The 16,175-nt window shown below is 39.1% G+C and overlaps 1 protein-coding gene across 5 annotated transcripts in view; it reads left to right on the top strand.

Moving 5' to 3' along the window:
- The window catches only part of SLC27A6 (solute carrier family 27 member 6), a 72,439-nt gene that overhangs the window by 53,124 nt on the left and 3,140 nt on the right, over nucleotides 1–16,175 (top strand). For all 5 annotated transcript variants that reach the window (XM_033181359.1, XM_033181361.1, XM_033181358.1 and 2 more), the window contains 4 exons: nucleotides 1,765–1,855; nucleotides 12,184–12,382; nucleotides 13,364–13,461; nucleotides 15,227–15,357. In XM_033181359.1, the coding sequence (XP_033037250.1) occupies nucleotides 1,765–1,855; nucleotides 12,184–12,382; nucleotides 13,364–13,461; nucleotides 15,227–15,357 (519 nt within the window). The remainder of the gene's footprint in view (nucleotides 1–1,764; nucleotides 1,856–12,183; nucleotides 12,383–13,363; nucleotides 13,462–15,226; nucleotides 15,358–16,175) is intronic.

The following is a 16,175-nucleotide window of genomic DNA, read 5'->3' as shown; positions in this document are numbered from 1 at the left end:
TGAATCTCACCCGCGCACATGGTTGCCCAATTAATCTAAAAGAAATAACACTAAAGCTGACATCACAGGTCACTGGGCAAATTTTCCAAAAAACAAAACATGTTAAAATAGGAGAAAAAAGAATAAGTAATGGACAGCGGTCTGTTCTTGTTTGGCCAAGATGATAAAGGCAGTTCTGGAATTTCTGGACTCTTTCTTTCTACTAGCCATTAGGCAAGTGGCCAATATCCTGTTATCCCAATTACAGACAAAGACCAACAAGATGCAAGTTCGTATTTTAATAAACAGTCTTTATATCTAGAATAACAATATATTTGCTTTGTTGCCTCTTTCATTGGCTCTAATCCTAAAATAGGATAATATTAATTTCTATCTCATAGGATGTTTTGATGATTACATTAAACAGTGCCCCGCATATAGTTAGTGCCCAATCAATGTTCATTGCTCTCATTTATATTTTAATTCAAATAATGAGTTGTGATTCAAGTTACATGCTTATTTTACTAATGCTAAGAACCAGAAGTATTTGTATTTAATCTTTGATGATAAATAATACTATTGCGTCTATCTCAATCATCTTATCTTTTCCCACTTATTTGTTCTGTATTTGTTCATTTTCTCCTGCTTTTCCCCCATTCATCTTTGTTCTGTATTTGTTCTATATTTGTTCATTTCTCTTCTCCTGCTTTCCCCCACTCATCTTTCCTTATTATTATTTTATTTCACTTCATTTTATTACATTCGTGTTAGTTTACCATTTTCTAACTGAGCTTGCTTAATTGCTGAGTAGAACGTCAGTTTTCTTATAGAATAAAAATGAGGAGGGCTGGGTGAAGTGGCTCACGCCTGTAAGCCCAGCTGCATGGGGGACTAAGATGGTAGGATTGCTTGAGCCTGGGAGGCAGAGGTTGCAGTGAGATGAGATCTCATCACTGCACTGCAGCCTGGGTGACAGAGTGAGACAAGTGTCTCAAAAAAAAAAAAAAAAAAAAAAAAGGAGGAGATTGGACTAAACCAGTCTGCAGTTCTCTCCCAGGGTGGGAATTTAGTGGACAAATGAGCCTGCATGATATGATAATATGGATATGACAGGAGCAGAGTAACTGAAAACATTTGGGGATGAGAGGAGACATCCAATTTTTGGTTCCTGATGTGATGGGTGTTTTCTAATAAATTTATCATCTCATACCAAAGAGTGTGGAGAAGCACTGAATGTTAGTTTAGGAGCATTAAAGTGAAAGGCTCAGGGGAAAGGCTTACAGGAAAAGGACAAAGTGGCTGTCAAGTAAACATACTTTTTAGGCATTTGATATGTTTTAGCTTTTTTTGTTTGTTTTTTTAGATACTGTGAAGAAAAAATAAACAATACAATTCTTACATTAATATAGCTTACATTTTAGTTCTATGAAAACTTTTCACTTCCAGGGCTACTTTAAATCAATGGCTGTGGAAAATGGTCCTTTTACGGGCAGTTAACAGACTATTAATTGAATGCCTGGATTGTTTCAGTATCTTGATTAAAATTAGTAGTGTTTTGCTAAGTAAAGTGTACCACAAAAGAAATGAAAGTAAACGCCAGTAAAGGACTGCTGTTTACTAATACCTTTAGTTTTGAGTTTGAAATATTTAATTTGTCTTCAGTAAAAGTTGTTTTAATAAATCCATATTCCAATATTTATTTCAATTAGCATAGTCTACTACAGTAGATGTCATTGCACAAGTAACTAAATGCTTGTTTCTATTTGATTTTTTTTTGTTTTGCAGCTTCTTTCCACTTTTGACTTAATAAAGTATGACTTTCAGAAAGATGAACCCATGAGAAATGAACAGGGTTGGTGTATTCATGTGAAAAAAGGTAAGACTTCTATTTGAAGACATCTTCTCAAGCAAAGTTTCTGATCTACCATATACAGATATCCCTTGGTATCCTTGGGGGATTGGTTCTAGGACCCTGGGTAGACACCAAAATTCATGGATGCTTGTTCCTTATATAAAATGATACAGTATTTGCCTATGAGGTATGCACATCTTCCTGTATACTTTAAACAGGTTACTTATAATACCCAATACAATGTAAACGCTATATAAACAGGGTCATATGGTATTTTTTATTTGTATTATTGTACTGTTTTATCTTTTTTCCCCAAATATTTTCTAGCCAAGGTTGATTGAATTCACAAATGTGGAATCACAGATATGGAGGGCCCGCTGTGATTATTAGTGAATTTCAAAAGGAGAGGATGACTAGGTCCACTGTGTAATTTAACTTTGGAATTTTAATGCAGGTGGAACAATTTTACTTAGATGTTAAGAGCTCCAGAGGGATCACTCAGATGGTAAATTATTAAAATAAAAAAGTGGTAACTATTTGGCTCATACTGTTCTTAATCTACCACTTGTAGTATGAACAGTGGCAAATGTCTAATATCCTATATTGCCAAACTATAATATAGAAACTAGTGAATTATTTTATCATTCTAGATATAGTGTAAAGTCAGGCCAATCTGGATTTAAACATGGTCCCTGACACTTAGAAATAGTGCAACTTTGGACAAATTACTTAACCCATCTAAGTCTTATTTTCTTCATATGTAAAGTAGAAGTGACAACATTTATTCAGTGAGGACAATTAAATGGGATGTATATATATTCCTGAGGGACCTGGTATGTGGCTTGTTACTTTCCTCTCCCCAGCTTCTCCCTCTCACTCCCTTCCATTCTCTACCAAGGTAGACTTTCTTACAATTTTAGGTTAGAAATTTTCACAAAAGCAAGTACCTCAATTAACTTGCTGCTGCATATAATCAAATTAGAAAATAAAATGTAGAGATGTGCACTTAGAATTGTTTAGAGATCCAGTATGAATAAATCAGGCCAAAATTAATTTTTTTTTTTTTTTGAGGCGGAGTCTCGCTCTGTCGCCCGGACTGGAGTGCAGTGGCGAGATCTCAGCTCACTGCAAGCTCCGCCTCCCGGGTTTACGCCATTCTCCTGCCTCAGCCTCCCGAGTAGCTGGGACTACAGGCGCCCGCCACCTCGGCCGGCTAGTTTTTCGTATTTTTAGTAGAGGCGGGGTTTCACTGTGTTAGCCAGGATGGTCTCGATCTCCTGACCTCGTGATCCACCCTTCTCGGCCTCCCAAAGTGCTGGGATTGCAGGCTTGAGCCACCACGCCCGGCCCAAAATTAATTTTTATTGCCTTAAAATATGTTGAAACTACATTTCAGAAGTGACTTCCTTTTTTATTTTTTAGGTTTATTTTTATTTTATTTTATTTTTTTATTATTATTATTATACTTTAAGTTCTAGGGTACATGTGCATAACGTGCAGGTTTGTTACATATGTATACTTGTGCCTGGTTGGTGTGCTGCACCCATCAACTCGTCAGCACCCATGAACTCGTCATATACATCAGGTATAACTCCCAATGCAATCCCTCCACCCTCTCCCCTCCCCGTGAGAGGCCCCGGTGTGTGATGTTCCCCTTCCCGAGTCCAAGTGATCTCATTGTTCAGTTCCCACCTATGAGTGAGAACATGCGGTGTTTGGTTTTCTGTTCTTGTGATAGTTTGCTAAGAATGATGGTTTCCAGCTGCATCCATGTCCCTACAAAGGACACAAACTCATCCTTTTTTATGGCTGCATAGTATTCCATGGTGTATATGTGCCACGTTTTCTTAATCCAGTCTGTCACAGATGGACATTTGGGTTGATTCCAAGTCTTTGCTGTTGTGAATAGTGCCGCAATAAACATACGTGTGCATGCGTCTTTATAGCAGCATGATTTAGAATCCTTTGGGTATATACCCAGTAATGGGATGGCTGGGTCATATGGTACTTCTAGTTCTAGGTCCTTGAGGAATCGCCATACTGTTTTTCATAATGGTTGAACTAGTTTACAATCCCACCAACAGTGTAAAAGTGTTCCTATTTCTCCACATCCTCTCCAGCACCTGTTGTTTCCTGACTTTTTAATGATTGCCATTCTAACTGGTGTGAGATGGTATCTCATTGTGGTTTTGATTTGCATTGCTCTGATGGCAGTGATGATGAGCATTTTTTCATGTGTCTGTTGGCTGTATGAATGTCTTCTTTTGAGAAATGTCTGTTCATATCCTTTGCCCACTTTTTGATGGGGTTGTTTGTTTTTTCTTGTAAATTTGTTTGAGTTCTTTGTAGGTTCTGGATATTAGCCCTTTGTCAGATGAGTAGATTGCAAAACTTTTCTCCCATTCTGTAGGTTGCCTGTTCACTCTGATGGTAGTTTCTTTTGCTGTGCAGAAGCTCTTTAGTTTAATTAGATCCCATTTGTCAATTTTGGCTTTTGCTGCTGTTGCTTCTGGTGTCTTAGACATGAAGTCCTTGCCCATGCCTATGTCCTGAATGGTACTGCCTAGGTTTTCTTCTAGGGTTTTTATGGTACTAGGTCTAACATTTAAGTCTCTAATCCATCTTGAATTAATTTTCGTATAAGGAGTAAGGAAAGGATCCAGTTTCAGCTTTCTACTTAATGGCTAGCCAATTTTCCCAGCACCACTTATTGAATAGGGAATCCTTTCCCCATTTCTTGTTTTTCTCAGGTTTGTCAAAGATCAGATGGCTGTAGATGTGTGGTATTATTTCTGAGGACTCTGTTCTGTTCCATTGGTCTATATCTCTGTTTTGGTACCAGTACCATGCTGTTTTGGTTACTGTAGCCTTGTAGTATAGTTTAAAGTCATGTAGCGTGATGCCTCCAGCTTTGTTCTTTTGACTTAGGATTGTCTTGGCAATGCGGGCTCTTTTTTGGTTCCATATGAACTTTAAAGCAGTTTTTTCCAATTCTGTGAAGAAACTCATTGGTAGCTTGATGGGGATGGCATTGAATCTATAAATTACCTTGGGCAGTATGGCCATTTTCACGATATTGATTCTTCCTATCCATGAGCATGGTATGTTCTTCCATTTGTTTGTGTCCTCTTTGATTTCACTGAGCAGTGGTTTGTAGTTCTCCTTGAAGAGTTCTTTACATCCCTTGTAAGTAGGATTCCTAGGTATTTTATTCTCTTTGAAGCAATTGTGAATGGAAGTTCATTCATGATTTGGCTCTCTGTTTGTCTGTTACTGGTGTATAAGAATGCTTGTGATTTTTGCACATTAATTTTGTATCCTGAGACTTTGCTGAAGTTGCTTATCAGCTGAAGGAGATTTTGGGCTGAGACAATGGGGTTTTCTAAATATACAATCATGTCATCTGCAAACAGGGACAATTTGACTTCTTCTTTTCCTAACTGGATACCCTTGATTTCTTTCTCTTGCCTGATTGCCCTAGCCAGAACTTCCAACACTATGTTAAATAGGAGTGGAGAGAGAGGGCATCCCTGTCTTGTGCCAGTTTTCAAAGGGAATTTTTCCAGTTTTTGCCCATTCAGTATGATATTGGCTGTGGGTTAGTCATAAATAGCTCTTATTATTTTGAGCTAGGTTCTATCAATCCCGAATTTATTGAGCGTTTTTAGCATGAAGGGCTGTTGACTTTTGTCAAAGGCCTTTTCTGCATCTATTGAGATAACCATGTGGTTCTTGTCTTTGGTTCTGTTTATATGCTGGATTACGTTTATTGATTTGCGAATGTTGAACCAGCCTTGCATCCCAGGGATGAAGCCCACTTGATCATGGTGGATAAGCTTTTTGATGTGCTGCTGAATCCGGTTTGCCAGTATTTTATTGAGGATTTTTGCATCGATGTTCATCAGGGATAGTGGTCTAAAATTCTCTTTTTTTGTTGTGTCTCTGCCAGGCTTTGGTGTCAGGATGATGTTGGCCTCATAAAATGAGTTAGGGAGGATTCCCTCTTTTTCTATTGATTGGAATAGTTTCAGAAGGAATGGTACCAGCTCCTCCTTGTACCTCTGGTAGAATTCAGCTGTGAATCCATCTGGTCCTGGACTTTTTTTGGTGGGTAGGCTATTAATTATTGCCTCAATTTCAGAGCCTGCTATTGGTCTATTCAGGGATTCAACTTCTTCCTGGTTTAGTCTTGGGAGAGTGTAAGTGTCCAGGAAATTATCCATTTCTTCTAGATTTTCTAGTTGATTTGCGTAGAGGCATTTATAGTATTCTCTGATGGTAGTTTGTATTTCTGTGGGGTCGGTGGTGATATCCCCTTTATCATTTTTTATTGCATCTATTTGATTCCTCTCTCTTTTCTTCTTTATTAGTCTTGCTAGCGGTCTGTCAATTTTGTTGATCTTTTCAAAAAACCAACTCCTGGATTCATTGATTTTTTGGAGGGTTTTTTGTGTCTCTATCTCCTTCAGTTCTGCTCTGATCTTAGTTATTTCTTGCCTTCTGCTAGCTTTTGAATGTGTTTGCTCTTGCTTCTCTAGTTATTTTAATTGTGATGTTAGAGTGTCCATTTTAGATCTTTCCAGCTTTCTCTTGTGGGCATTTAGTGCTATAAATTTCCCTCTACACACTGCTTTAAATGTGTCCCAGAGATTCTGGTATGTTGTATCTTTGTTCTCATTGGTTTCAAAGAACATCTTTATTTCTGCCTTCATTTCGTTATGTACCCAGTAGTCATTCAGGAGCAGATTGTTCAGTTTCCATGTAGTTGAGTGGTTTTGATTGAGTTTCTTAGTCCTGAGTTCTAGTTTGATTGCACTGTGGTCTGATAGACAGTTTGTTATAATTTCTGTTCTTGTATATTTGCTGAGGAGTGCTTTACTTCCAATTATGTGGTCAATTTTGGAATAAGTGTGATGTGGTGCTGAGAAGAATGTATATTTTGTTGATTTGGGGTGGAGAGTTCTATAGATGTCTATTAGGTCTGCTTGCTGCAGAGATGAGTTCCATTCCTGGCTATCCTTGTTAACTTTCTGTCTCGTTGATCTGTCTAATGTTGACAGTGGGGTGTTGAAGTCTCCCATTATTATTGTATGGGAGTCTAAGTCTCTTTGTAAGTCTCTAAGGACTTGCTTTATGAATCTGGGTGCTCCTGTATTGGATGCATATATATTTAGGATAGTTAGCTCTTCCTTTTGAAATGATCCCTTTACCATTATGTAATGGCCTTCTTTGTCTCTTTTGATCTTTGATGGTTTAAAGTCTGTTTTATCAGAGACTAGTATTGCAACCCCTACTTTTTTTGTTCTCCATTTGCTTGGTAGATCTTCCTCCCTCCCTTTATTTTGAGCCTATGTATGTCTCTGCATGTGAGATGGGTCTCCTGAATACAGCAGACTGATGGGTCTTGACTCTTTATCCAGTTTGCCAGTGTGTGTCTTTTAATTGGACCATTTAGTCCATTTACATTTAAGGATAATATTGTTATGTGTGAACTTGATCCTGCCATTATGATAATAACTGGTTATTTTGCTCGTTAGTTGATGCAGTTTCTTCCTAGCCTCGATGGTCTTTACATTTTGGCATGTTTTTGCAATGGCTGGTACCAGTTGCTCCTTTCCATGTTTAGGGCTTCCTTCAGGGTCTCTTGTAAGGCAGGCCTGCTGGTGACAAAATCTCTAAGCATTTGCTTATCTGTAAAGGATTTTATTTCTCCTTCACTCATGAAACTTAGTTTGGCTGGATATGAAATTCTGGGTTGAAAATTCTTTTCTTTAAGAATGTTGAATATTGGCCCCCACTCTCTTCTGGCTTGTAGAGTTTCTGCCGAGAGATCTGCTGTTAGTCTGATGGGCTTCCCTTTGTGGGTAACCCGACCTTTCTCTCTGGCTGCCCTTAAGATTTTTTCCTTCATTTCAACTTTGGTGAATCTGGCAATTATGTGTCTTGGAGTTGCTCTTCTGGAGGAGTATCTTTGTGGCGTTCTCTGTATTTCCTGAATTTGAATGTTGGCCTGCCCTACTAGGTTGGGGAAGTTCTCCTGGATGATATCCTGAAGAGTGTTTTCCAACTTGGTTCCATTTTCCCCCTCACTTTCAGGCACCCCAATCAGACGTAGATTTGGTCTTTTTACATAATCCCATACTTCTTGCAGGCTTTGTTCATTCCTTTTTCTTCTTTTTTCTTTTGGTTTCTCTTCTCGCTTCATTTCATTCATTTGATCCTCAATTGGTGATACTCTTTCTTCCAGTTGATCGAGTCAGTTACTGAAGCTTGTGCATTTGTCACGTATTTCTTGTGTCATGGTTTTCATCTCTGTCATTTCGTTTACGACCTTCTCTGCCTTAATTATTCTAGTTATCAATTCTTCCACTCTTTTTTCAAGATTTTTAGTTTCTTTGCGCTGGGTACGTAATTCCTCCTTTAGCTCTGAGAAGTTTGATGGACTGAAGCCTTCTTCTCTCATCTTGTCAAAGTCATTCTCTGACCAGCTTTGATCCGTTGCTGGCGATGAGCTGTGCTCCTTTGCAGGGGTAGATGCGCTCTTATTTTTTGAATTTCCAGCTTTTCTGCCCTGCTTTTTCCCCATCTTTATGGTTTTATCTGCCTCTGGTCGTTGATGATGGTGATGTACTGATGGGGTTTTGGTGTAGGTGTCCTTCCTGTTTGTTATTTTTCCTTCCTACAGTCAGGACCCTCAGCTGTAGGTCTGTTGGAGATTGCTTGAGGTCCACTCCAGACCCTGTTTGCCTGGGTATCAGCAGCAGAGGCTGCAGAAGATAGAATATTGCTGAACAGCGAGTGTACCTGTCTGATTCTTACTTTGGAAGCTTCTTCTCAGGGGTGTACTCCACCCTGTGAGGTGTGGGGTGTCAGTCTGCCTCTAGTGGGGGATGTCTCCCAGTTAGGCTACTCAGGGGTCAGGGACCCACTTGAGCAGGCAGTCTTCCGTTCTCAGATCTCAGCCTCCATGTTGGGAGATCCACTGCTCTCTTCAAAGCTGTCAGACAGTGTCGTTTGCGTCTGCAGAGGTTTTTGCTGCTTTTGTTGTTGTTGTTGTTGTTGTTTAGCTGTGCCCTGTCCCCAGAGGTGGAGTCTACGGAGATAGGCAGGCTTCCTTGAACTGCTGTGAGCTCCACCCAGTTCGAGCTTCCCAGCAGCTTTATTTACCTACTTAAGCCTCAGCAATGGTGGGCGCCCCTCCTCCAGCCTCGCTGCTGCCTTGCGGTTAGATCGCAGACTGCTGTGCTAGCAACGAGGGAGGCTCCGTGGGCATGGGACCCTCCCGGCCAAGTGTGGGATATGATCTCCTGGTGTTCCCGTTTGCTTAAAGCGCAGTATTGGGGTGGGAGTTACCTGATTTTCCAGGTGTTGTGTGTCTCAGTTCCCCTGGCTAGAAAAAGGGATTCCCTTCCCCCTTGAGCTTCCCAGGCGAGGCGATGCCTCGCCCTGCTTCAGCTCTCGCTGGTCGGGCTGTAGCAGCTGACCAGCACCGATTGTCCGGCACTCCCTAGTGAGTTGAACCCAATACCTCAGTTGAAAATGCAGAAATCACCGGTCTTCTGTGTTGCTGGCGCTGGGAGTTGGAGACTGGAGCTGTTCCTATTCGGCCATCTTGCTCCGCCCCTCCAGAAGTGACTTGACTAAATCTTTACTTCAAATGTGAAGATAAGGTGGCAAACCTGTTTTTATTTTCTGGTAGCTGAAAGACTAAAAAAAAAAAAAAAAAAAAAATGCAAATTTTGTCTATTAAAAAACAAATCTCCCGAATCTCTGAATTTCAAGTCTACTGGCTTTTATCAAATGTTTCTCCAATTCTATTCTATAGACACTGGCCATGGAATTTCTGAGGAAAGTGCAAAGAACTTAAGCACTCTTTTCTACTGTTCTATTTCTTACAATTACAATAATATCTGATATTAAAACTTGAATCCCAGAACTGTGCTTATGCAACCTCAGGTTTTCTTAAAAAGCTGGTTGACCCCAAATATCTGTTTTTCTATTTTGGATTCTCATTATGAGCTACTCAATATTTTTTCCATTAAGGCATTGTGTCTTCACAATGTAAAGTATGCCCAACAAGAAAGATGTAAATACACTGTGACCTATTTAAACATTTGCAACAATTAGTTTATCAGAAAAGAAACTGTCACCTGTATCCTGAAAAAGAAAAAGAAAAAACCAAAGAAAATACATTTTAAGGGAGATGTAAGAGTCCTGAAAAATTCTGAAATATAGGGAATGTAGAGAGACAATATATCACAGAGGTGAGGCTTTGGAGTCAGATGTTCCTGGATGGAGATATATATATACACACACACACACACACACACATATATACGTGTATATATACATATATATATGTGTGTATATATATACACACTCTGATTCCTGCATTTGACAGCTGTATGACATTGGGCAAATTCCTTTTTTTATGCCTCAATTTTTTCACCTTAAAATGAAGATATTATCAGGGCCTTTCTTGTAGGTTTGTGATGAGAATTAAATGGATTACATATGTAAAACACTCAGAATAGTGACCATTACCCAAAAAGTGCTCCATAGGTATAATAGCGGTGATGATAATGATGGTGATGATGCTGATATGATGGTGTTGGGAATGATGACGACGATGATGATGATGATGATGCTATCAGACTCTGCTGGAGCAGAGAAGATTTGCTTTGGCCAGTGACCTATGTGCCCTTGAAAGCCAGAATGACCAGGAGTGGGAGAAATGGGAGTCGAGTAAAGACTGTTGACTGGGTCTGGTGGCTCATGCCAGTAATCCCAATACTTTTGGAGGCTGAGGTGGGAGAATTGCTTAAGCCCAAGAGTTCTAGATCAACTGGGCAACCTGGTGAGACCTTGTGTTTCCAAAAAAATGTCAAAATTAGTTGGGCCTGGTGGCGTGCCCTGCAGCCCCGCTACTTGGGAAGTTGAGGTGGAAGGATCGGTTGAGTCTGGTAAGACAAGGCTGTGGTGGGCCATGATCATGCCACTGCACTCCAGCCTGGGTCACAGAGTGAGACTTATTTTTTTAAGAGCATTTAAAAGACAGAAATCACTCTGTATTATAGTTTGCTGGACTCCAACTTCATCTAGTCACATGAACACTGTATTTCTTTATAGCAGGCATAGCAAGTAGACAATAGCCGTGAAGACTTCCAGAGCAGTGATTGCTGCTGTCCTTTTTCCTTTTTCCTTCTCTTAGAAGTAGCTTTTACCTTGCAGATTGCTGAGGAAAATCTTAATTAATTTGAATAAGTTTGATTGGAAAATCATTTCAGATAATGTGTCTAAACATAACTGAAACTAGTAAGTATCGTGGAATAGGAAATCTTTTCAATGGCTCATCTCTTTCCCATCAAAGATTTCCAGAATAGCATACCAGAGGAATAAACCATTTTATTATAATAAAATGTATTTGTGTATTGGATGAGAGATAGTATTATACAGAAACCTTGCCACACAAAGTCATAAAAAGTTAAATTTGGGCCGGGCGCGGTGGCTCAAGCCTGTAATCCCAGCACTTTGGGAGGCCGAGACGGGCGGATCACGAGGTCAGGAGATCGAGACCATCCTGGCAAACACGGTGAAACCTCGTCTCTACTAAAAAATACAAAAAACTAGCCGGGCGAGGTGGCGGGCGCCTGTAGTCCCAGCTACTAGGGAGGCTGAGGCAGGAGAATGGCGTAAACCCGGGAGGCGGAGCTTGCAGTGAGCTGAGATCTGGCCACTGCACTCCAGCCTGGGCGACAGAGCGAGACTCCCATCTCAACAACAACAACAAAAAAGTTAAATTTGAGTTCTAGTTCCATTTATCTCTCTGAGCATAGCAGCTATTGTACCCCTTTGGGTCCTAGTTCCTTGCTGGTAAAATAGGGATTATATCAAAGGATTTCTATGCAGAATAAGCAAGGTGACATTTGCAAAGGGCTCATGGTAAATGCCCAATAACGAAAATGCTATCATTATGTTATTAACACTATTACTACTGTTGTTATTTATATCATGAATGTCAATATTATCTGTGGTAACATCTACATAATCCAAAACAAAAGTAGCCATTGGTCTATCCACCTGGGAAGTATAAGAAATCTAATGAGCCTTTTCTTTCCATTCAATTCCTTTTTATTAGTTTTTCCAAAGTAATTTGTATTTTTAGTAATCTATGAAAGGATGTGCTAGATATAGGCACCAAGGGTAAATGATGTCACATACAGAAGTAGGTTCAGAGGAAGCTGAGATAAGCAGCATTGGTTGTGCTGGCCAGATATAATATAGATACATGCATGATGTGTGTAACAATAGTTTTGATCGAATGGCTGCAAAAATGTCGTTCTTTCTTTCAGGAGAACCTGGACTTCTCATTTCTCGAGTGCATGCAAAAAATCCCTTCTTTGGCTATGCTGGGCCTTACAAGCACACAAAAGACAAATTGCTTTGTGATGTTTTTAAGAAGGGAGATGTTTACCTTAACACCGGAGACTTGATAGTCCAGAATCAAGACAATTTCCTTTATTTTTGGGACCGTACTGGAGACACTTTCAGGTATGAAATGTCTTGGGATGCACAGCTTCTTCTGTAACTGTGAACCATGCTTCTATAGAAACATCGGAGACCACATATGCTTTAGCTTTCAGGGCAGACAGAGCCCTTTTATCTCCATGTCTCCTCATTAAAAAATTTATTGGCCATCTGTCTCTAGACTGAACCACAAGTTAAATTTTGTTGTAAAATTTTATAATTATTTTATTGAATCAGTTTAGAACAAATCAGTGAGCTCCTTTTTAAGGAAATAAAGCTGGCAGACAGATGTAAAATATAAATGATAGGGTTAAAAAAAAAAGCCAGTTTGGTCAACTGTAGTCTAATTCTTGGCCTAATGATAAAAATTTTGAAACAGCAAAAATCCCCTTTTGCACATTTCCTTTTTTAATTCTCTAAGATTATTTTAGGTCTATGAAATTATTTTGCTTTACTAGTCCAATGACTTGAATGAATGCTTGAATAAGTAACTTCTTACATCCTTGCCTTCTTGTACCATGTTATAAGCTCGCTTTATATAAAATTATTTCAATTAAAGCAAAATATTCATTCAAAAGCATTAAAGGAGCCAAAGGGGTTAACACCTAGAAACTAAAGTGGGTCAATGTATTAAAAGGCAACTAGAGCTTTACTTTCAATTCTTATCACCAGAGAAAAGAAATGTTTTGTACTTCATTGTTATTTTACAAAATAATATTTTTGTAATGATAATCCTTATAATTATTTTATTTTTATGTATATCATAAAACGTAGAAAATAATTTATACAATGAGATATAAAGTAATTTTAACTAAAAGACCAATGCTGATTTTGTTGAAATACCAACAAAGTGCTTTCTTAGAAATGCCTTTCAGCTTGAAAACTACAGTTACGTTGGTCAGTAGGTGCTTGCACAGAGCCAAATACAAGACACTGAAACTAAAACTGGGTACCTGGTTTTTCAAATACCGGTGCACTAACTGGAATTTGATTTTTTTCATTTAGATGGAAAGGAGAAAATGTCTCAACCGCTGAGGTTGTTGATGTTATTGGAATGTTGGATTTCATACAGGAAGCAAACGTCTATGGTGTGGCTATATCAGGTATAAATATATTTCAGATTTGGGAAAGAGTCTTAGAATAGAATTTCCACTATTCTATAGTTTTGCAATAGTCTTGCTAATTCAACATTTTAATTTTTGGGTATTATGATAAAGATTTTATTACTGCCTTGGCAAGTAATGCCCTTGACCAAGCTAACAAAGTTCATGGTCACTTCACGGGAAAGGTACCAACTGAATTTTAATGCCTGTGTGTATTTTTAAGCAAAGCTTGAAAACTCTGATCAGTGACTCACTGCTTGGAATTAGTTACAGCTTTTTATTAGTCTATTATTTTTCTTTTTATGACTAGTGTTTGTACATACCACTAAACAAGAACATGTTCTACTTTAAATGTTTAAAAATACTGACTTTTAGTTAAGATAGCTCTTTATAAAAATTACTTTTAAATTTGGACTTATTATCCTTATATTTATGCATATGAGGATTGTCTCATGATGTTGAAAATGTCACAGAAAAGTGACCAATTTGAAGTCGTAAGACAGCCATTCTCCATTTTTCAGCAAATGCTTTAGGTGCAGGGAGATCAGGGATGTGAGTGTTTGGATGGGAGAGCAGAAGAAGGGAATGATTACTTAATAAATAGCCACCGAGTGTTGGAGAAAGATTCCAGGACATTCTGACCCCTGTAAAGATCCACAGGTGGCATGATAATCATTAAATGATTTGTGGAATTAATTATGGAAATACGAGTTTCTAGTTCCTTAAAAATATGCCCTTTAGCTGGGGGCGGTGGCTCACACCTGCAATCCCAGCACTTTGGGAGGCCAAGGCGGGTGGATCACAAGGTCAGGTGATCGAGACCATCCTGGCTAACACAGTGAAACCCCGTCTCTACTAAAAATGCAAAAATTAGCCAGGCATGGTCGCGGGCGCCTATAGTCCCAGCTACTGGGAAGGCTGAGGGCAGGAGAATGGCACGAACCCCCGGACGCAGAGCTTGCAGTGAGCCAAGATGGCGCCACTGCACTGCAGCCTGGGGAACAGAGCGAAACTTCGTCTCAAAAAAATAAAATAAAATAAATAAATAAAATATGCCCTTCATATTTTACATTAAAGCTTAGGATATATATTTCTGCTGGAATATAGTTGCCTTTTAATAAATGTTTTCTTTCTTAATATTTGTTTTAGTGGTGGTGGGATGCAAATTCATTGTAATTTATAGTGTTGCCCATTCCATGTATTTCACTTCTGTAGTATAGGCAATTAGAGATAGACTCTGGTCTTCCCTGTCCTTAAATGTTTCTGGGGGTAAATCATATGTTCAGGGAAGGATACAGACTTGTTTATGCTACTGTTGTCTTATTATTACTGAAATAGATTTAATGTCTCCATGTGTGCCAATTATCATGTACAGAATTCTCTTTTAAAGTTATTTGGGGCCGGGCGCGGTGGCTCAAGCCTGTAATCCCAGCACTTTGGGAGGCCGAGACGGGCGGATCACGAGGTCAGGAGATCGAGACCATCCTGGCTAGCATGGTGAAACCCCGTCTCTACTAAAAATACAAAAACTAGCCGGGCGAGGTGGCGGGCGCCTGTAGTCCCAGCTACTTGGGAGGCTGAGGCAGGAGAATGGCGTAAACCCGGGAGGTGGAGCTTGCAGTGAGCTGAGATCCGGCCACTGCACTCCAGTCCGGGCGACAAAGCGAGACTCCGCCTCAAAAAAAAAAAAAAAAAAAAAAAAAAAAAAAAAAAAAAAAAGTTATTTGGTACTTAAAAATGGCTCTATTTCAAACTTTTTTTTCAGGTTATGAAGGAAGAGCAGGAATGGCTTCTATTATTTTAAAACCAAATAAATCTTTAGATTTGGAAAAAGTTTATGAACAAGTTGTAACATCTTTACCAGCTTATGCTTGTCCACGATTTTTAAGAATTCAGGTAATTTTAGTGGTGCAGTTTACTATTAAATATAAGACCAGGAAACAAGGAGGTAGTTTAATTGCAAAATAATATTGTATCCTTTGGATAACATGTGAGTTATGTGAGAGGCGTGGCATGTGGAGTTGATGCAGATCGATGCCATCTTTGAAGCCTAATTATAGAGGGGGCATGGTGAAATGCTAGGGCATAAATGTCTTTGTCCTAATTATAGAATTGCTCTCTTCCTCTTCAGTCAGGACCTCAGAGCAAAATGATGGTCCCAGTGACAGTGGCAATCCAAAACCACACCTTACTTATATCTTGTGAAAACATTTGGTGCTATGTGCCTAGAATTAGGCTCCATTAAGGAGACATCAAAGAGATGGCAAGATGTGTGCAGAACATAAAGGCATCTGGCTTTAGGCAATCCTGCTTTTAATTGTTACTGCTGTTCTGTCCAAATTCCCCGTCACCTGGACCTTCCCCGTGTGAGAAATTCTGAGTTTATTTATTTTGGGATGAGGACTTAATCTCTTGTTAGGTTACTGGCATAAGTACAGTAAAAAGAAAACAGATTTCCTTAACTACTGGGTAACTTTACTTATTTATTCAACCATTCGTGTATTTAATATTTTGCATCAAATATAATTTCCCCAAATTAGTACTCATCATCTCTTAACATCCAACCACACAGATATTTTTTTTTTCTGAATACGTTTGTTATTTCACTATTAGACCCCTAGTGGAGCAATAGCCTGTATCATATTCAGGTTTATAGTATTTGCCAAGCAATCACTGCAGCCAAATCACTGCTTATTCAATGGGACACATCCTCT

Source organism: Trachypithecus francoisi, unplaced genomic scaffold (genome assembly GCF_009764315.1).
Source record: "Trachypithecus francoisi isolate TF-2019V2 unplaced genomic scaffold, Tfra_2.0 Lachesis_group2, whole genome shotgun sequence".
Classification (NCBI taxonomy): Eukaryota; Metazoa; Chordata; class Mammalia; order Primates; family Cercopithecidae; genus Trachypithecus; species Trachypithecus francoisi.
The sequence above is the reverse complement of the archived record's forward strand: the minus strand, read 5'-3'. Positions and strand labels throughout refer to the sequence as shown.